The sequence below is a fragment of the Simochromis diagramma genome, unplaced genomic scaffold (genome assembly GCF_900408965.1).
Source record: "Simochromis diagramma unplaced genomic scaffold, fSimDia1.1 OVJJ01000323.1, whole genome shotgun sequence".
NCBI classification, from domain to species: domain Eukaryota; kingdom Metazoa; phylum Chordata; class Actinopteri; order Cichliformes; family Cichlidae; genus Simochromis; species Simochromis diagramma.
This window is the reverse complement of record NW_024386770.1, coordinates 908,651-931,284: the sequence shown is the minus strand read 5'-3', so window position 1 is coordinate 931,284 and position 22,634 is coordinate 908,651. Positions and strand designations below refer to the sequence as shown.

Genomic DNA, 22,634 nt, shown 5'->3' with positions numbered 1-22,634 from the left:
TATCCAATATGGCCGACTTCTAAATGGCCACCATGGTCACCGCCCATCTTGAGGAGTTTGCCCCCTCACATATACTAATGTGCCACAAACAGGACTTTAGTATCACCAACCATTCCCATGTTATTACGCTGTATCCATATAAGTGGCCCACCCTGTAGGTTGAATATTTCTTTGACGGCTTCACTCTCCTCTAGTTTTGCTCCTTTACTGTTTGTCCTACAGTTTACGTTATAACTGCATCTTTGTATTTTGAATGTTGTCTTTTTTAGTGTTTACTTCCTGACTAATCTCAAAACAACTAAAGGAGGAAGCTTAACACACAGCAAGACTGAGATAAAGGATGGTAATGATATTTCATGGTGGAAAATCCACGGTGTGCCGGCACCATGAGGAGACTCCATGGAAGCAGAGAGCTGGGAAAGAGTCACACAACAGAGCTGAGCTCACTGCCTCTGAGCCCCACGAGTGCTCGCCCTGCTTTCTGTCTGCACGAGGATCTGTGTCACTTTACTGCTGACTGTTGCTTTTCCTGTGACAGGAAATCAGACACAGGAGGATTTTGTAAACAGATTTACAGAACAAACAGTTAAATCAGAGCTTTTTTTATTCCAACATAAACATTCCATCATCCTCAACATCAGAGCCATTAGTTATGATTAATTATGAGAATCTACTGCATTACAGCACTGACAACATGAATATAAACATACAGTTCTTACACACAGGAAAAAAGAGGACAAGAAAAATCAGAATAACCAGTTAGGAAAGAAGAAAGAAACAGCACACATTTCATGATTCGGAATATAAAACTGATTCAAGAGAGATTTACATTTTTTATTGAAACTCAAAATCTGCTCAAATGTCATGAATCCAGTTCAGACTCTGCAGCCGCAGCCTGAACACTGGAACTCATCTTTACTTCTCCTTCGCTTTAATCTTCATGATCTTGTTTCCCTTTATTTCTACATCTGCTGAGAACGGCATTTTCTCCAGCAGTCTGTCCTCAAAGTCGCCCTCCAGTCTGACACTAAACGCTTTTGCCAGCAGGGATGAAGTCACCACAAAGGACTGCACCTCTCCGCTGCCGATCTGTGCATCCACCTCTGTTTCAGTCTTCTTGGCGTCTTTGATCCCAATGATCTCGATTGTGACGTTCTCGACTGTGGAACTTTGAACCTGCAAAACACCAGATTGACCGTAGAGATCAGGACATGTTGAACCAATAAAACTGAAGAACTGTTTATTTAAAAAAGTGAGCAATGATGATTTCATAGTGAGTCTCATCCTGCAGAAGAACTTCAAATCCACCATCTTGTCCTGCAGCAGACAGTCCTGGTTCTGCTCAGGTAACAGCACATGAACGTGTTCTGGAGTCACACTCCAGCTCACAGAGCAGAGCAAAGACTGATGTCACCAGCTGGAGTCCAAGATGGTGGAGATGAGTCTGTCGGACCACAGGGAGACCCTCACAGTGAACCACCTGGTGGGGACACTTAGAACAGGTACGGCTGGATTAACTAGAGAGCAGAGACTCAACAACAGTGAGGAAATGTTCCAGTAGGAGATCAAAGCTGACAGTCTCTGCTTTGAATCAATACCAAATATAAAACACATTTCAAACTGAAGCCAGAATCAGAAATTACCTTAAAAATTCTGGTGAAATCTGTTGAGTTCAGCGATACTGAATCATTGTAGTGATTTGTCTCTACATTGACCACCCTGACAGAGTCTCCAGGTGATTTTCCTCTGAGCTGTTTGATGTCTTCGCCCCACAAAGTGATCCAGATGGAGCCTGTGCCGTCCTCAAGTTGGAACTCTCGCTTGTCTTTCTTTCTCCGTTTGTTCTTCAGTTTGACGGTTTCAACAGAGCCGATCTGAACAAACCAACAACACAACATGACAATAGCTCAGAGACCAACAACTCTCCTGTGCATGTTTATTTCTGCTGTGAAGTTTGGAATCACAAATTCAGCCTCAAGCTGCTGTTAGAGGAACTTTAGCTGTTGCCACTGTGATGGCTTCATTGCTCGGCGCCAGAGTTTGACTCATGTAATAACAAGAAGAACCTCCATCTAGGACTGGGCGATATAGTTTTTAAAAAAATATCGATATATTTTTCTATGAGATATAAGATGTGACAATATCGTTTATATCGATATAGTCTATGTTACGTTATAAAAGAGGATTTCAAACTCCAGGCTGTCAGTCACGCAGTAGAAGTTGGGAACAGAGCAGCTGTGAAATCTTTGTTATTATGCTCAGCGTCTGTTAGTTTACAGTTTGACTGCACAGTTGGGAGCTCTTTGTCATGCAAAAAAACATTGTTTTATTTATGGAGCATTATTATTTAATAAATGCTCATAATTTATTTTTGAGTAATTTTTCATGTGCATCTACGCTGTATGTTAATAAAAGTGCCTGTGTGACATCTGGGACACAGCTGTGACTAAACTCTTTTTATTCTTACTTTATGGCTTAAAAAAAAAAGAAGATCGAGATATATCGTATATCGCCATCCAGCTAAAAAATATCGAGATATGAATTTTGGGTCATATCACCCAGTCCTACCTCCGTCCATTTCACTCAAAGACTATTAAAGGTTAGTTTAAAGGTTGATGTCATCAGAGTTTCACAGCCTTCAGCAGGACACTAAGCTAAACATGACGAGCGCCCTCACAGCTTCACTGCAGCATATTCAGGTCACACTTACCTCTCTTACTGTTCCTTCAACACTCACTAATGTCTTCTCCGCTGATCCGATGGCCTGTTCGATGGAGCAAACTGGAGTCTGGGAATAACCGAACATCTGAGCTTCCATCTCCACATTCTCAGGAACATCAATAGCTGCTGTCTTTGATATGACGCACTTGGTGGTCACTTTCATGACAACATTTTTGTCCATGATGACATTTCTGAACAGGTAGCAGCTCTTCTCCTGGAAATGCTGATAGCGCTCTCTTCCATACACCATCACTTTAATGCTGCCTGTTTCATCAGCCACTCCCAGGTAAAAGAAAAACTTCTTCTCCTTTTTATTGGTTTCATATGTACGCAGAACAGATTTCGCCAGAACTTTGCCAGCTATGACTTTGTTTCCAAGGTCACCGCTGATCTTTACATCACGGATGGATTTCCTCTGCAGGCAGATGGAGAGTCAGCTCGCAGACAAGCTTACATCACAAAACAAGTCAGATGCTGTGATCATCCAATGAAAACTCAAAAATTCACTCACCCATGAAGGGATTTTTATCTCCTGAAAAGAAAGAGTTAAACCAGGGGTGTCAAACTCAAATATACAGTGGGCCAAAATTCAAAACTGGAACAAAGTCGCGGGCTAAAATTAATATTTATTGAAAAAAATCTTCCTCCAGATATAACAAGGAACCTTTTCTTACAAACTCAAATAAGTTTTGCTGAAAAACTGAATATGGAATAAGCAACGCTTAATACTGAACGATATATAACTTATATAACTTAATATTGCACACATGCAAAATTGAAATTCCAATTAAATAACATATCACTGGAATGCATTTCTTAAATAAAAATTGTATTTGCAGCCTTCTGATTTAAATTTTAGCAGTAAACTTTTTCCCCAGGCTAATAATAAAAGTAAAAATAAAATAACAATAATAAACCACTTAACTAATAAAAATATCATTAAACGTGAAACCATTCAAGCCCATGTCTGGGAGTAGCAAGACAAATTGCACAAAGAAAATGGTAATTATAGCTCAGTTTGCTACACACTGATCTACTCTGATGCGTCCAAGCCAGATACCTGGCATCTCTTCTTGGATGCTAGTTCCTCAATGTCTGGGCTCAGGCTCTGAGCTGAGGAAATCCTCAGGATCGAGTGAAGGTGTTCATCGTTCAGACGTCTCCTGTGAGATGTTTTGGCCATCTTCATTGAGGAGAATAGTTGCTCACATAGGTAATTGCTGCCGAACAAGGACTGCACCTGAGCAGCGTGGGTGCGGAGCCCAGGCATTGTGTCAGGGATGAAATGTGGAAATTGTGAAGCGCCCACAGCTTCATACTTTGATTTCAGCGTGTCACTACACTGGAGTTCAATCAGCTCCATTTGGAGGTTTGTTGGTGCTTTTGCCACGTCAACTGCAAAAGGATTACTGAGCAGTTCAAATCGACATTTCTGGGCGTCAAAGTCGGCAAACCGCTCTCCTTGTGCGCATGCGCGAACCAGTGTGCAGCCTGTTACAGTCGCTCCTGCTTTTTTCTTAGTTTAGCTCTTTTTTCTTACGTATTCTTTTTTTTCTGACTTGTATTTTCCTCCGTTTTCTATCTCTTACTCAATCATGTGGATTGAGAGAGTTTTTGTTCTTCTGGTGGCCGTGGAACTGTTACTTTTATCAAGGAACGGGACCGCGGCACATCTCCTACACTCACGGACTGTTTACTCCAGAGATCAGCTGATCGCCCTGATGCCGGCCGGCTCGCTGGCCAGGCCCACAGAAGTACCAGCTGAAATTTGGAGGAAAACACATCGGGGATGCAGAGGTCAAGGACAGAAGAGAAGAAAGAAGGAGATGGTGAGACAGCGGAGGCTCGAAGCGAGGAGGAGGTTTAAACCGTGTCTGCCGTCTATCGTGATGGGAAATGTGCGATCGTTGGCAAATAAAATCGATGAGCTCTCAGCACTGGTACGGAGTCAGAGGGAATACCGAGAGTGTAGCCTGATGTGTTTCACCGAATCATGGCTGCACCAGGACATTCCCGATGAGAATGCTTCCGTGGAAGGCTTCCACACTGTTCGGGCGGATACGGACAGCATCGCTAGCGGTAAGCGGAAAGGAGGTGGGCTTGCTGTTTTAGTTAACAACCGGTGGTGTAACCCTGCCAACATAACAATCAAAGAAAGGATTTGTTGCCCGGACACTGAACTGTGCTGTTGGACTCAGGCCGTATTATTTACCCAGGGAATTCTCTCACGCCATCTTGGTGGCTGTTTATGTTCCTCCCTCTGCTAACCCCACAGCTGCATGTGACACTATCCACTCTGCCATAGCTCGGCTACAGACTCAGCGCCCGAGTGCCTTTATTGTGATCTCGGGTGACTTCAACCATGTATCACTGGACAATACACTACCAACATTCAGACAATATGTGGACTGTCCCACCAGGGGAGAGAAAACTTTAGACTTACTGTATGCTAACGTCAAGGATGCATACAGCTCCTCCTCCCTCCCCCCACTTGGTAGGTCAGATCATAACCTGATTCACCTCACCCCCCGCTATGTGCCAATTGTGAGGAGGGAACCTGTGACCACCAGGACCGTTAGGAGGTGGTCAGAGGAGGCCTTAGCAGAACTACAGGGCTGTTTCGAGGTGACCGACTGGGAAACACTCTGTGAGCCTCACGGCGAGGACATCAATGGGCTTACTGAGTGTATCACAGACTACATAACTTTCTGCACCGACTCCATTGTTCCAGCTCAGACTGTTCATTGTTACCCAAATAACAAGCCGTGGGTGACTAAGGACATCAAAGCCCTCCTCAACAAGAAGAAGAGGGCTTTCAGAGGGGGCAACAAAGAGGAGGTGAGGAAGATCCAGGTGTTACTAAAGGACAAGATCAGAGAGGCTAAGGACAATTACAGGAGGAAGCTGGAGTGGAAACTCCAGCAGAACAGCATGAGAGAGGTGTGGAGGGGCATGAAGACCATCACTGGATTCAGGCCAACCAACAGCAGGGGAGCTGAGGGAGGTGAGAATAGAGCCAATGAGTTGAATCCGTTTTTCAATAGATTCGACACCACAGTGTCTGCTCACACCCCCACAACCTCACCTGTAGTCAGCCTGGAATCCAGAGCCACACCACTGTGCCAGCCTCTCTCTTCACATGGCGCTGTTGCCTCCTGTGAGAGTCCTGACACCCCTCCCCCACCCATCACCTTCACTCAATACCAGGTAGAGATGCAAATGAGGAGACTTCACTCAGGCAAGTCTGCTGGACCAGACGGAGTGAGTCCCCTCGTCCTCAAGACCTGTGCCCCCCAGCTGTGTTGTTGTGTTGTTGTTGAGTGTTGTTGAGGCTGGTTCAGTTCCATACAGTGACTTTCAGCCGCTACCTTTGAAGTTTCAGCAGCTGGAGTTGCTTCTGGGGCTGGATCGCTGGAACCGGTCTTCTTCCTTTTGGGCTCCAGTGGTCCAACAAGCGCAACCTGAACAAACCACCATCACAAAGCTTAAAGATGAGCTGGCAGATCATGGCAGTTTGAATAAACGGAACATTTGGGTTTCTGGTGTCTGTCAGACATTTAAACCAGAATGACGTTTGAGTGGAAAACCAATCGAGCACTTTGTGGATGAATTTAATATCAAACAGTCAGCAGTTAAACCAGCAGCAGTCAGATCTCAGCAGCTGCTGCGGTTTACAGAGGCAGGGGTCAGGGTTCTGGTTTGGACCCAGTCTGACTTTTGAGCTGTTCATGGTTTGAACGTTAAATCTGTCGTCCAGCCACATTCACCTTACTGTGCTCGATTAATCTGAAAACATGACGCCGTCGTCATCAGACTGGCATCATTCACACTTTATAACACAAACTGATCAAAATCGGCGTTCAAGTTAAAGCCTTACACAGTGATTAAGAGGACATCCTGTATCATATCAAACAAATCTGGTTTATCTTTTGGGGCAGTTTTTGCCTTTTACCAGATATGACTGCAAGGAGCCGACGGCAAAGGGCTGCAGGTTTGAATCCAACCCAGATGGCTGCATTCAACCTCTGTGGTAAACAGTTCACACTGAGCTAAACTGGCCCTCGGACTAGTTTGTTTAAATATTAAAGCATGAAAATGTATTCCTGCAATTTTAAAAAGGTCCTCCCAGGTAAGAATATTGGAATGAGGAGGGCTCTAAAGCTGACCTCTTTAAGGTTTATACGAGAGTGTATTCACTGGTTGAGCAGGAACATCCAAACAAATGAAAACACAAGCTCATGTGCAGGGTAATAAAACGGGCAGTGAAAAGAAAATATAACCTGAATAATAGATGGTTACCACAGTCAGGTCCAAAAATATTTTTAACACAATCTCTTAATTTCAGGGACTCAAAAGTATTTGGACAAATTAAATGACTGACAATAAAATGTTCGTTTCTCATACTTGGTGGAAAACCTGATGACAGCCTGAAGTCTTGAACTCATCACCGTATCCTGGGTTTCCTCTTTGTTCATGCTCTGCCAGTGTTACTGCAGCAGCTCTCAGTTGCTGTTTGTTTGTGGGCCTTTCTGTCTGAAGTTTAGTCTTCAAGTGAAATTCTCAGTTGGGTTAAGACCAGCTGATTGACTTGGCCATTCAAGAATATTCCACATCTTTGCTCTAACAGAATGGTCTATCTGGATGATGATTTGCCTCTTACCTTGTCACGCTGGAAGCTTTTCCGCTGACCTTTAAAAGAAGAAACTGTGTTACTTTTGGTTTGAGGTGAAACTTGTAAAAGACAAATGAGTTTCTGTTGTTTTCAAGGTTCAAGGTTCAAGGTTCTTTATTATTTGTCACATGTATAGTTATACAAGTATAACACACAGTGAAATGTAGCCTGGCACGCTCCTCGGCATGTGCAAAAAAAATTGGGGGGGGGGGGGGGGGTGTAGAGGAAGAACATTATATATATATATATATATGTGCCAAGTGAAGATGCACATGGGTCAATACATCAGCGGGACACAGAAAGGAATTGGCAAAAATACCAGAGGCGCAAAACACCAGCTACTGGTAGACAGAACAGTCAGCCGAGACTGCAAGACCAGACTGACCAACCTGTGCACTGCCTGGATTGATTACAAGAAGGCCTATGACTCAATGCCCCACAGCTGGATACTGGAATGCCTAGAATTGTACAAGATCAATGGGACCCTAAGAGCCTTCATCAGGAACTCAATGGGGATGTGGCGTACAACACTAGAGGCCAACTCCAAGCCCATAGCACAAGTCACCATCAAGTGCGGGATCTACCAAGGAGATGCTCTGTCCCCACTGCTGTTCTGCATAGGCCTGAACCCCCTCAGTGAGATCATTAACAAGACTGGCTACGGATACCGACTACGGAACGGAGCAGTTGTCAGCCACCTCCTGTACATGGATGACATCAAACTGTATGCCAAGAGTGAACGAGACATCGATTCACTGATCCACACTACCAGGCTATACAGCAATGACATTGGAATGTCGTTCGGACTGGAGAAGTGTAGTCGGATGGTAACAAAGAGAGGGAAGGTAGTCAGAACTGAGGGGATTGAACTACCAGAAGGCAACATTGCAGACATAGAGGACAGTTACAAGTACCTGGGGATCCCGCAGGCAAATGGGAACCATGAAGAGGCCGCTAGGAAGGCTGCAACCACCAAGTACCTGCAGAGGGTCAGGCAAGTCCTGAGGAGTCAGCTGAATGGTAAGAACAAGATCCGGGCCATCAACACGTACGCCCTGCCCGTGATCAGGTACCCTGCTGGGGTAATAGGCTGGCCAAAGGAGGAGATAGAAGCCACTGACATAAAGACAAGAAAGCTCCTTACCATGCATGGAGGGTTTCACCCCAAGTCCAGCACCCTGAGGCTGTACGCTAAGCGGAAGGAAGGGGGCCGGGGACTGGTGAGTGTCAGCACCACAGTCCAGGATGAGACAACGAACATCCAAGAATACATTGGGAAGATGGCCCCAACTGACCGAGTGCTCAGTGAATACCTCAGGCAGCAGAAACCCAAGAAAGAGGAGGGAGATGAGGAACCATCATGGAAGGACAGGCCCCTGCACGGTATGTACCACCGGCAGATAGAGGAGGTGGCTGATATCCAGAAATCCTACCAGTGGCTGGACAAAGCTGGACTGAAAGACAGCACAGAGGCACTAATCATGGCAGCACAAGAACAAGCTCTGAGTACAAGATCCGTAGAGGCTGGGGTCTATCACACCAGGCAAGACCCCAGGTGCAGGCTGTGTAAAGAGGCCCCAGAGACAATCCAGCACATAACAGCAGGGTGCAAGATGCTAGCAGGCAAGGCATACATGGAACGCCATAACCAAGTGGCCGGCATAGTGTACAGGAACATCTGTGCCGAGTATAACCTGGAAGTCCCGAGGTCAAAATGGGAGATGCCCCCAAGGGTGGTGGAGAATGACCGAGCTAAGATCCTGTGGGACTTCCAGATACAGACGGACAAAATGGTGGTGGCTAACCAACCGGACATAGTGGTGGTAGACAAACAGAAGAAGACGGCCGTAGTGATCGATGTAGCGGTTCCGAATGACAGCAATATCAGGAAGAAGGAACACGAGAAGCTGGAGAAATACCAAGGGCTCAGAGAAGAGCTCGAGAGGATGTGGAGGGTGAAGGTAACGGTGGTCCCCGTGGTAATCGGAGCACTAGGTGCGGTGACTCCCAAGCTAGGCGAGTGGCTCCAGCAGATCCCGGGAATAACATCGGAGATCTCTGTCCAGAAGAGCGCAGTCCTGGGAACAGCTAAGATACTGCGCAGGACCCTCAAGCTCCCAGGCCTCTGGTAGAGGACCCGAGCTTGAAGGATAAACCGCCTGCAGGGGCGTGCTGGGTGTTTTTTTATATATATATATATATATGTAGTATATACATTGGGTGAATGTGCAGTAGTAGCAGCCAGCAGGTAAATTCTGTACATTAATATGAATAGATATCTGACTATTTTACAGGATAGACAATATAAACATATTTAAAATTAAAGGAATTGAAATGTACATTGTTCCTTGGTTTAGTGTCTGGAAGAGTCCTGTCTCAGTCAATTATAGATGATGTGAGAGGGCGGGTGTGTGTGTGTTTAGGGGACGGATGGCTTGGGGATAGAAGCTCCTCTTGAGTCTCTCTGTCCTTGCCCGGAAAATGCGGAACCTTCTACCAGATTGCAGAAGTTGGAACAGTTTGTTGCCAGGATGGGACGGGTCCTTCAGTATCTGCTCTAGTCCGGCATCTCCTGGTGTAGGTGTCCTGAAGCGGGGGGAGAGCAATCCTGCAGCAGCGTTCTGCTGTACGGATCACTCTCTGGAGAGCTTTTTGGTCCTTCACACAGCTGTTCCCGAACCACAATGTCATGTTCTGTGTGAGGATGCTCTCCACAGCGCCTGTATAGAAAATCCTGAGGATCTTTGGAGAGACCCTGAACTTCCTCAGTTGTCGTAGGTGATACAGGCGCTGCCTAGCCTTTTTGGTCTGGACCTGAATGTGGGCAGCCCATGTCAGGTCTGAGGAGATGTGGACACCAAGATACTTGAAGGACTGCACCCTCTCCACTGGAGCTCCATTGATGATAATGAGCTTGTAGTCTCTGTGCTGACCCCTTCTGAAGTCCACCACCAGCTCCTTGGTCTTGCTGACGTTCAGCTGGAGGTGGTTGTCCTGGCACCACGATGCCAGATTCTTCACTTCATCCATGTAGGCCGCCTCATCGTTGTTGGAGATGGCACCCAACACCACTGTGTCGTCAGCAAACTTCACAATGGTGTTGGAGCCATGGGTGGCCACACAGTCTGAAGTGTAGAGGGAGTAGAGCAGTGGCGAGAGGACACATCCCTGAGGTGCTCCTGTGTTGATGGTGATGCTGTTGGAGAAGCACCTGCCCACTCTCACCACCTGAGTTCTGCCAGTGAGGAAGTCCAACACCCATGCACACAGATGGCTGTTAAGTCCCAGATCCCTCAGCTTTGTGAACAGTCTGCAGGGCACTATTGTGTTAAACGCTTTAATGTAATTAGCTCGTCAAGAGCCTGTGGAGGAGTTCACTGGCCATGGCCCAGAGCTCGTCAAGACCAGAGGTCGTCAGTGGTTCCCGAACTTTTTTTTGCTAGGCCCCCCTTTGTTTTACAAAGTAACACGTTAGTAACACGCTGTGCGCCACGTTATTGTTTACATGAGATGAATTTCTACAATGACAGAGACAAAATACTGTTACTGTTAATCTGACTGTCTGCAGGTTTTACACGCAGTTACTGTCCCTCCATTTACAAAGGCAGAGGCGTCACGCTGTGATTATTTTACGTGTAGTTGTTTTTTCCTGTGTAATAATATTCAACATTGCTGTTTTCAAAAAATGCCTCTCTGTGCAAAATGGGTTCAAAAACATAAACAGCTGTGGGATCCTGTAAGTCTGTGATTTGAACCGAGGGAACAAACGGTGGCAGGATCAGCCTGATGTTATTTGTATCCTGCTGTAACTTTACTGTATAAAGAGCAAACATCTCCAACATGTCAGGAGTAGTTAGTCATTACAACAAGTGTTTGTGAACTAAAAATCAAGAATGTGGGATCCTGTTTGTCCGTGATTTGAAGAGCCCAGCGCTGCTCCTGACGCAGGGAAAACCAATCCTGCAGGGAGACCTACCTCTGCACCTGTGCAGGTGAAGCCAAAGGACAGATTTGCTTCACCATATTTTCTAGTCTTTGGCTTAGAATGAAGTTGGTTTGGAAACATATTCAGCGATGCTTCATCTCCTGCTCTGCGTTTGTGTGGGAGCCCCGTCAAAAACCTGTCCATGATGCTAGCAGTGTCCAAGCGTTGTTTTTCTTTTTCCCCTTTTCATACCGCGCCCCCCCCACCCCCCCCCACCCCCTGCAATGGCTCTGCGCACCCCACTTTGGGATAGGTGATGGTAGAATGTTTATCTCATGAACGCTCCAAAGCACATTGAAAGGTGGAAGTTTCAGACCACAGCAGACCCACTGTGACCCCTTTACGTGTTGTTACGTACCGAATTCAAGCTTCTTGTCTGCTGATTTTGAATCCCTTTCACTGTGTTTCCTCTTCTTCCCTGAAATTGACATTTTAAAAAGTTGAACACAGATTTTAAGGGTTGTATATGCTAACAGATGGTTTTCACTGAATAATAATTCAAGATTTAGACTGTTTGCTCTGCATCTTTAATTTGACTTTTGTCAAGATACCCAAGTTATATAAAATGTATTTAAATACATAAAGTTTGCTTTGGTTTGGATTTCCTGTTGAGAAATGTGTGACACGCAACAAATTATTACAGTGACATCCCTAAATGACTTGACTGTTGTCACATAATCCAAAGGGGAGCCTATGGATTATATAAACCTATCAAGTTTAGCATAAAATTATATGCCATCCATCAATCTGTCATCTTCAGTTTATCCTTATCAGCATCGCAGAGGAACTGGAGCCTGTCCCAGCTAACATGGTACTAGAGGTAGGACACACCTCTCACACTCACATTTGTAATTTAGGTTTTTGCTTTTTTTGTGGTGGGTGTGGTTTGTGGCTCAGCTGCAGGTGAGGGGTGGAGCAGTGGGTTCAGGGTGTGGTGTCAGGAGAGGCTGACTCACACACCTGACCCCCACCATCTAATCATGTCTCCGCTGAGTTAAAAAAAAGCACTGAATAAAATATCAGGCTTCAATGGTTAGTTCAAGCGATAACATTGTAAGTCAAAGTTAATTTCCAAGCTCAAAACCTGTTTCTAGAAGCCTGGCATAAAGAATACTTAACTATGTGAACTCACCCTCAGTTTTTGGTCCATTCTTCAGTTGTTCAACGAAGGGGAGCAGCAGGTTCTGGACTGCATGATCCCTCCGTGGAATCTGATCCATTGCATCTCTGATTTTGCAAATAGATTTTTTCAGTCCGTGGTGCTCAATGATTTTTTGGGGCAGCTGTTCTCTGAACTTAGCAGTCTTCCTCTGTTTGGGGATTTGCACTATTTCCAACATTTTGTCGTACTGTGGGTTGTCTAGCTGCTTCAGAATGGCTGTCAGAGCTGTTTTCCACTCATTCATTGAAATTGGCCACATCTGAAAGAGAAATAGTGCCTCTCTTACTCTACCACCTTTATCTGACAGATATGATAACTGGGTATTTATATCAAGATTTGACATTATAGATAGATAGATAGATAGATCGATCTCTCCTCTGTGCACTGGCAATGCAGCAGGCCCACCACTTGCAGGAGGGGTCGTTTGGTGCATTGTGGACTGGGTTGCAGTCATAGGCAGAGTTTCAGTTGAGGTTGATTCGAGTAATGACTAAGATGAATCCTAGGTGAGTCATGTCATACCAGGAGGAGGTCCTGGGACAAACCCAGAACATGCCGGAGAGACGATATTTCTCAGATGGCTTAAGAACATGTTGGTAACCTTTCTCAGCATAGTGTGCAGTGTAAGTAGCAGGCCAAAAAAAGCAGATTAACACTGTCTGAAAGTCATGTCTTTATGAAATATGAAAGAATTTGACAGTAGAAATACAGATACAGTCCTGATCAAAAGTTTAAGACCAATTGAAAAATGCATATTTTTCGTGGTTGGATCTTAACAACAAGAAGAAATGGGAGTGAAACAAAACATTTTTTGAGCATGCAGTTAATTGACAACAACATTTAAACTGAAACAGGTTGGATTACAGCTGATAAAAAGTTTAGGATCACATGTCTTTAAAAGGCCAAATCTGCAAAAATGTGGAGTCATTGTCATTTCCTGTCAGGTAGTCACTGTTTTTAATCAGGACAACCCTACAGTACACAATGCTGCAGGACAAGGGACTTCTTTCAGGAGCATAACATCACTCTTTTGGACCATCCTGCATGTTCTCCTGATCTAAATCAAACTGAGAACCTTTGGGGATGGAAGGCAAGGGAAATTTACAAAAATGGAAAACACAGTTCCAGACAGTAGATGTCCTTCGTGTGGACGTCTTCATCCCTTGGAGAAATGTTCCCACTCGTCTCATGGAAACGTTTGCATCAAGCATGCCACAACAAATTTTTGAAGTGATCTACAATAACGGTGGAGCTGCTCATTACTGAGTTCCTGTTTTGAACTTTGATTTCTGGGGGTTTACTGGGTTTTTGGGAGGTGTGGTCCTAAACTTTTGATCAGCTGTAAAACAGTCTGTTTAAACACATTGAGAGTCATATATCATATCATTTCAAACAGGGGTGATCCAGTAATGCTGCACTGGTGAATTAGACTAACTATTCACTTTAGCTAGAGTTATTAAGTTAGCTAAAGTGTTGGGATGCTGTGTAAGACATAAATCAAGCTAAAATACAATGGTCTGGACATTCTTTTGCATGTTTCCCTACTGTAGGGGTCTCTGCAAGCATGTGGGGCTCTGAGAGGGTCCAAGATGACAACTTTGGAAATCTACTAAAAACAGTTGATCATATTTGTCAAAGCTGAACCCAGGGCAAACTAAGCTAAATTAGCCTTTTTAGCTAACAACTACAAGAAGCATAACAGTTACTGTTAGGTTATCATTTGTTTACATTTGTTTACAAGCCTTGTGCCTTGCTTGTATTTTGCTTGCTGCAAAATAAACAAAATTTATTAATTTTGTTGCTTTAATTAATTAATTAAAGCAACAAAAAAACCCGGCTCTTTTTAGTGAGCCGGGCCAAAAGAGCCGGTTCTCTAAAACGAGCCGGAAATCCCATCACTACCGAATGTTTGACCCAAAACACTGAATTTAAGAACTGAAATTGAATGGTGAGAAGTGAAACTGAAAGCATAATTAAATGTAAAGAAGGATGGAATACAATTTCAAATTAATTCAATTTCATAATGTAAAATTCAGTTTCAATTTAGTGATGATCATTTTTAAACCAATAAATTGAATTTCAAATTAGGCTAATTCAAATTCAGTTTTAAAAAGCATTTACTCAAGTTACAATTCAGATTCAATCTGAGCAATTCAAATTCAAATTTAACTTATTCAAATTCAGTTTCGGATGGCACAAAGTTCTGGGGCCCGTTCTTCGTACGTCGCTTACTACATCCAAGATCAAATGACACATCCAAGACCAAATCATCGCGCTAACCGTGAGCTCGCTAATCCGGTTCCCCGAACACACCTGCTGTTGACGATTAGTACAGCTGGATGAAGTAATGTGAGATCACTGGGTGTCGTAAAAGGGGCTACGCATCGATAGTAGAAACATTGATCGGCAACCCTCTGATTGGTCGGCGAAAATGCCGAAGGAGCGCGCTCGGCTCGGTATTTTTCGGCAGCAGAGCAAGAACCCTTGAGTGAGGGATTTCAGGAGTTTCAGAGTTTAATCAGAACGCAAGGGAACACTGCAAAGGCTGCAAAAGCAAGAAGAGAGGGCTGGCAGAAAGTTGCCGACAAATTAAACTTGTAAGTAATTTAATAATAACAATAATAATGGAGTGGATTGATATAGCGCTTTTCAAGGCACCCAAAGCGCATGACAATACCACTATTCAGTCACTCTCACATTCACACACTGGTGGAAGCAGCTACGGTTGTAGCCACAGCTGCCCTGGGGCAGACTGACAGAAGCGAGGCTGCCATATCGCGCCATCGGCCCCTCTGGCCAACACCAGTAGGCGGTAGGGTAGATTTATTATATCACACTATATTATCCAATATTATATTACATTATATTATATTATGTTATATTATATCCCCTTACACATTAGAGCCACAACAGGACCCACTAGAACATGGGAACAAGTAAAAGTGAAATATAAGAATATTCTACAGAATGGTAATATTTATCACTTATATTGCTTTTAGTCTCTTGGAAAGAGACCCTGGAATAATCTGTTTGTTTGTTCATAACAGCAACCAAGAAAAGGGCAGAGCAAAAAAAGACAGGTGGTGGTCCTGCACCCCCTCGTCAACAAGTTGGTTAAGTAAATAATACCCTCACGGGAATATCGATATCTCTCTATGAGCACACTGTCGCGCTGAGCTAAAGGATCCTGTCTGTCCCGCAATATACGCTGAATTCTGAAAACTCTCCTTATCAATCTTGCACCTTCTGCAATGGGTGGCTCGCGTAAACGGACAGGACATGGCTGCGACAGACTTCCCAAATCCACCTTCGCTTTTATAGCCGTGGTCTCTCATCTTGATTACACGAAGTGATTTACAATTACTACTCTGAAATATGAATTACATCTGGAATAATCACATACATGTAATAGAATGTTAATAGTACATTTCCCTTTTTTAGGAAATGACCTGTATGTATTTGTGTGACATCAATAAATGGATCAAGTACTGCATTATCTTTAGTTACATTGATGTTACACTCAACAAAAATATAAACGCAACACCTTTGTTACTGCTCCCATTCCCCATGGGATGGACGTAGAGACCTAAAATTCATTCCAGATACACAATATAACCATCCCTCCCAAACAGTGGTAACAAATCAGTCCAAATGTGTGGTAGTGGGCACATCTGCTATATTGAGATAATCCATCCCACCTCACAGGTGTGCCACATCAGGATGCTGATCTGACATCATGAGTAGTGCACAGGTGTACCTCAGACTGCCCACAACAAAAGGCCACCCTGGAATGTGCAGTTTTGTCTCACAGCAAAATGCCACAGATGCCACAAGCAATGAGGGAGCGTGCAATTGGCATGCTGACAGCAGGAATGTCAACCAGATCTGTCGCCCGTGCATTGAATGTTCATTTCTCAACCATAAGCCGTCTCCACAGGCGTTTCAGAGAATATGGCAGCACATCCAACCGGCCTCACAACCGCAGACCTCGTGTAACCACACCAGCCCAGGACCTCCACATCCAGCAGGTTCACCTCCAAGATCGTCTGAGACCAGCCACCCAGACAGCTGCTGGAACAATTGGTTTGCACAACCAAACAATTTCTGCACAAACTGTCAGAAACCGTCTCAGGGACGCTCAACTGCATGCCCGTCGTCCTCATCGGGGTCTTGACCTGACTCCAGCTCGTCGCCGTAACAGACTTGTGTGGGCAAATGCTCACATTCGATGGCGTCTGGCACGTTGGAGAGGTGTGCGCTTCACGGATGAATCATGGTTCACATTGTTCAGGGCAGATGGCAGCTGAGAATGTCCCAGTTCTTGCATGGCCAGCATACTCACCGGACATGTCACCCATTGAGCATGTTCGGGATGTGCTTGACCGGCGTATACGACAGCGTGTACCAGTTCCCACGAATATCCAACAACCTCGCACAGCCATTGAAGTGGAGTGGACCAATATTCCACAGGCCACAATTGACAATCTGATAGACTCCATGCGACGATGTGTTGCACTGCATGAGGCAAATGGTGGTCACACCAGATACTGACCGGTTCTGGGTCCCCAGACCCCCAATAGCGCAAAAAACTGCACATTCCAGGGTGGCCTTTTGTTGTGGGCAGTCTGAGGTACACCTGTGCACTACTCATGATGTCAGATCAGCATCCTGATGTGGCACACCTGTGAGGTGGGATGGATTATCTCAATATAGCAGATGTGCCCACTACCACACATTTGGACTGATTTGTGACCACTGTTTGGGAGGGATGGTTATATTGTGTATCTGGAATGAATTTTAAGTCTCTACGTCCATCCCATGGGGAATGGGAGCAGTAACAAAGGTGTTGCGTTTATATTTTTGTTGAGTGTATTTATTTATGGTGAAACAGTGGTGGAATATCGCTGTTGCTTTCGTATAAATGAAGCGGACATACCTGCGTGGCCGCGATCTAATCCTGTTTACATAAAGTAAGCCTGCTCCCGAGCAGGTTTACGCTTACGGCTCTGTTGCTTATTCTGTAGCAATTACACTAGAATATCCAGCAATGTCCCTGCCTACAATTAAACACATCCACTTACTGAAAATCATCTGCTGTGGCAAATGGGTGCAAGCCTTTGACCACAAACTGAGTCACTGCTCGGTGACATTCGTCTATCCTGGCCTGAAAGGAGACGCTACTGGTAGACTGCAGCGAGAACTGCCAGCATCAACAAGAACCGGTTTTCGATACCCATCCCTACTTCCCATACATTTAAATTCACCAACTGAAAATAACTGCCAACAGCTTTCAGTTGGACTGAAGTAAATACTGACGACATGACTGCCAGGTCAGTTGTGAACAGGATCTATCAGGTTGTAAGGAGGGCAAATCAGAAGCATGAAAAGTCCTGTTACATTGGCACACCTAATAAAAACACCGGCTCACTTTTAGCCCTGACTGTGGCACACAGTTTTGCCTCTTTTATCTCTTTGTATGTCACATCTCCTGGTGATTAATACAACAGCAGCACTGCCTCTCGTGCGTTTGTGTTTAGGCGCACAGTTTGAAGGTTTGCAGGGACGTGAAACAATAGCTCCCCTCAAATGTGTTGAACCGAAAGTAACAAGCCTGTTTTAAAATGTGAGGAGTAGAAAGTACATATATTTGTTTAAACATGTAGTAAAAGTAAAATACTCAAGTACAGACAGTAACCTCCCACCTCTGGTCACCACAAAAAAGACAGAATCCCACTGTCACAGTGACCTGAGTTGGGCTGCCCTGCGAAACTAAAGTTAAAGGAATAATGTGAAGTTATTTAGATGTTCAGATGTTTCTCCTTATCTGTTCCACTCACCTCTGCCCTGCTTTTCTCCTCTCTATATATTTTCTTCCTCCTTTGTTACTCACAGAGATCCACTTCAGCTGCTGTCGTGTTTAGATTTGTTTAAACAAAGTCAAACATGCCACTTACAAAGGGAGAGGGTGGAGTCGGGAACATACTGCCACTGGCCTGAGGGCCTCAAACAGTTTCCTGGTACCAAGCTACATCTCTGCTAGAAGCTCCCTAGATCATTACAGCTGGCCGGTACCACCGTAAGTAAAGTTCTGCACCCTTCAATGCGCCAGACTGCCCGAGTGACGAGCAGCACGAGGCAGATACGAGATTACTCTATGACCCCTCGTATGTTAGTCTGGAACGGAGGGTCGAGGCAAAGCAGCAGGTGATGTTAGTGTGACACAAGTACATCATAAATATACTGTTAGATGCTAAACGTTAAACACTTCAATTAAATTGAATGTGCTAGATGTGAGAAACTGTCTGGAACAAAAATGAGAAAAACCGGACAAGTTGTTTGAGGAGTTCTGCTCTAACACTGCATGCAGAGTGTGAACAGCTGGAGCTTCGTCTTATTTCTGCACAAGAAGACCTTTAAAACTTGTTTAACCTCCTAGGACCTGCGTCCACACATGTGGACATCACATTTTGGGTTGTCTAGACCAAAATACTAAATCTTCCTCTACAAGGGCCTGATATCCACTTACGAGGACATTATACAGCTACTGTTCTATCGAAATTTAAAATGAATGGTTCATATGTGGACCTCGTTTTTATCAGAAACAAATATCAGGTAAAGAAAATCTGGTAATCTGGTTCTTTGTTTTTACATTCATCAGGTCCCAGTCAATCCAAAAAGCAAAGAGAAATTAAAAGTGCATGCCATGAAAGAGTTCGGGTCTTAGGAGGTTAAGTGTACACTTTCCAACGATAATAAATCTGACAACAAGTTGCAATCAGACAAAATCAGAACATTTAATCAGAAAACATGCATTAAAGAAAGACTGGCTTTGATTTTCAGGCTGAAGTAGATGCCTTCATATGGATGCATTACAGCTGTGTAAGAATTTGTATTAAAAATATGATTTTAATGATTTATATGCTCCCGAGTAGCTTCATCTGTGTTATTCTAGTGATAATATCGCTAAGATTTAATTTAAAGTCTTCAAAATCATAAGAAGTAAAGAACCAAATATTTTTAGCCAAAATACATAAAGTACCATAGTACTGAAATATTTAAACTGCATAAACTGTCAGCCATGAAGTACCTTGATACATTTAAGTTTCATATAATGACTGGTCCTCTCCATGCTCTCAGCTGCTTCTCAGGAGGCAGATTTGACTTTTTATTCCAATGGATACGTTCCCAACACCAGGTGATGTAGTCACAGGAATCCCTGAGCTTCCAGGACTGATGATGATTATGAATATTCTGCTCAAACCAGAAAATAAACCAAAAAAAATCATTTGCAAGAAACACAGAAAGAAAGAATAACTGACATCATATAATCAGAAATGTCCTCTACGTTAAATGACAGATTTAAGGAATCATATTAAAAATATTCAGTTAAAAAACAACTTTTGTAAAAATAGATGAATCATGTGGCTGCAGCCCAGCCTGAACAGTGGACGCCATCTTTGCTTCTATCTGATGGATTTCATTTTCATGATCTTGTTTTCTTTGATTGCCAAATCTGCTGAGAAAGGACATTTTATCTAGCAGCCTGTCCTCAAAGCCGCCCCCCAGGCTGACACCCAACGCTCCTGCCAGCAGGGACGAAGCCACCTCAAACTGCTGCACCTTATTTGTATGGCTGAGCTCCGCCTCCAGCTCAGTCTGCGTCGCGCTGGCTCTTATGATCCCGATAATCTTGATGGTGACGCTCTGGACTGCAGCACTCTGAACCTGCACACAAATATCAGGACAGGCTGAGAATCTCATAAACAGCTAAAAAGCTAAACAGGTCGACAGGTAGCCCGACATTTAGAACCACAGAGAGCTCACGAGGCATGACTGGTTCAGAAAAACCTCAAACTGTGATAAAGACCAGGACCAGATTCTTCCTGAGTGTTGCTTTTAAGTAAATGACAGAGAAATATGACTGGCTGCCTTCAGCAAGTCTCTAATGACCTGCTGGTTAGGAGAAAATAAACTTTCAGAATAAGAGCGTGGGGGGTTAAGCAGTGTTATACAGAGCTGAGAGAGTTATCAAAGATACCTGTGTTACTGCAGTCTGTGTGTCATACGCTGCCCAGATTAAAATCAGCAGCTACCTTTTGGATTTTGGTAGAATCTGTTGAGTTCAGCGATACTGAATCCCAGAAGTGATTTGGTCTTTACTTTGGTCACCCTGGCAATGTCTCCACATGATCTCCAAAAGTTGATTCTGTTCATCTGGACGTAGCGTTTTGTGGGAGAAACGTTTCGCCATCATCATGTGACGTCTTCAGTCTCAACTGACTGCAGGTTTCAATCTTATAAACAGTACATTTGCATAATGACTGAAACCAGCCCACTGAAGGAGCAATGGGCTGGGAGGTCAGTTCCTTAATCTTAATTATGCAAATTCTCATGACCATTGATCAACAACCACTGACCAATGTCCATGAGTCCCATTCACAGAGAGCTGGGGAATGGCTGCAATCACAGCATTGTAAGATGGTGACAGATGTACCCTTAGGCCCCCTCCTCGATTCAGAGATGGTCTTTGGATTTTGTTGAAAAGGTGAGAGATGTCATTATGGAGGGAGATGAAACCATGGTCTCGTACAACGTTACATCTCTCTTCACCTGCATCCCAGTCACGGAAGCGTTGGAGGTAGTCCGTAAGAGATTACAGGATGACCCCAAGCTCCGCAACAGGACCGCTCTCTGCATCGACTAGGTGTGTTTGCTTTTGGAGCTGTGTCTTCATTCCACCTACTTCACATACAAGGGTCAGTACTACAGGCAGAAACATGGGTGTGCCGTGGGCTCCCCAGTTTCACCCATCGTGGCCAAATTTGTACATGGAAGAAGTGGAAAAGAAGGCTTTGCTATCCTACCCTGGAACACCACCAAGCCATTGGTTCAGATATGTGGATGACACCTACGTGATAATCAAATCTCAGGACGTGCCACAATTCACGGGTCACATTAACTCGGTGGACCGACACATCAAATTCACCAGGGAGGATATGAAAAGTGGCAGCTTAGCCTTCTTAGACTGTGAGATTTCCATCAGTAATGGGGGACATCTAAAAGCTGACGTGTACCGTAAACCTACACAAACAGATCATTATCTAAGGTTTGACACTCTTCATCCACAAACTGAGCGTCATCAGGATGCTACAACACAGAGCGAACACCATCCCCCCTGACACAGCGGCCAGGGAGGCAGAGGAACATCAAGAAGGCCCTGAGTAAATGTGGTTATCCCAGCCGGACTTTAGTCAAAGGCGGGAAGGCGCCTAAAGAAAGCTCCAGCCGATCCAGGAGAGAAGGACGACCGCTGCTCAAGCGAAAACCTGCAGTGAACCCGTACGTGTCAGGAGTATCAGAGCAGCTGAGACGCATTTTCTCTAAACACCGGGTCTCTGTGGCTTTTAAACCCCAAAACACGCTGCGCCAAAAATTGGTCCACCCCAAGGATCGGGTCCCCGACACAAACAGAGTAACATGGTGTACGCTGTTAAGTGCAGGAGGATTGGCAGGATTTATACATCAGGGGAAACAAACAACCTCTGGCTAAGAGGATGGCACAACACAGAAGAGCCACCTCATCAGGCCAGGACTCTGCAGTCTGTTTACACCTACAGGCCAGTGGACACTCTTTCAATGATGACGATGTAACATCCTGGACAGGGAGGAACGCTGGTTTGAGGGCGGAGTCAAGGAGGCCATTTACGTGAAAAGGGAAAGACCATCTCTGAATCGAGGAGGGGCCTAAGGGTACATCTGTCACCATCTTACAATGCTGTGATTGCAGCCATTCCCCAACTCTCTGTGAATGGGACTCATGGTTATTGATCTGTGGTCTTTGATCAGTAGGTTTTGGTCAATGGTCATGAGAATTTGCATAATTATGATGAAGGGACTGACCTCCCAGCCCATTGTCCCTTCAGTGGGCTGGTCATTATCCAAATGTACTGTTTCTAAGATTTGGGGAAACCTGCAGTCAGCTGAGACTGAAGACGTCACCTGATGATGACGAAACGTCTCTCCCACAAAACGCTACGTCCAGATGAACAGAATCAACTTTTGGAGATCATGTGGAGACATTGCCGGGGTGACCA

General features: G+C 44.6%; 1 protein-coding gene and 1 long non-coding RNA gene across 2 annotated transcripts; both read right to left on the bottom strand.

Annotated features, from left to right (window-relative positions):
- Window positions 1–598: 598 nt before the first annotated feature.
- Window positions 599–18,672, bottom strand: LOC120737657. Its single transcript, XM_040038496.1, has 9 exons — window positions 18,378–18,672; window positions 12,511–12,799; window positions 11,737–11,796; window positions 7,382–7,410; window positions 6,090–6,182; window positions 3,233–3,253; window positions 2,711–3,136; window positions 1,644–1,874; window positions 599–1,176 (listed from the first exon to the last, which is right to left on the bottom strand). Exons 2-9 carry the CDS (start codon window positions 12,797–12,799, stop codon window positions 916–918), a joined length of 1,410 nt encoding a protein of 469 aa, XP_039894430.1. The 5' UTR covers window positions 18,378–18,672; the 3' UTR covers window positions 599–915.
- An 846-nt stretch (window positions 18,673–19,518) lies between these two features.
- Window positions 19,519–20,736, bottom strand: LOC120737875. The gene is made up of 2 exons (XR_005696860.1): window positions 20,634–20,736; window positions 19,519–20,265 (listed from the first exon to the last, which is right to left on the bottom strand). It is a non-coding gene; the product is annotated as an uncharacterized LOC120737875 (long non-coding RNA).
- Between the last annotated feature and the right edge of the window lie 1,898 nt (window positions 20,737–22,634).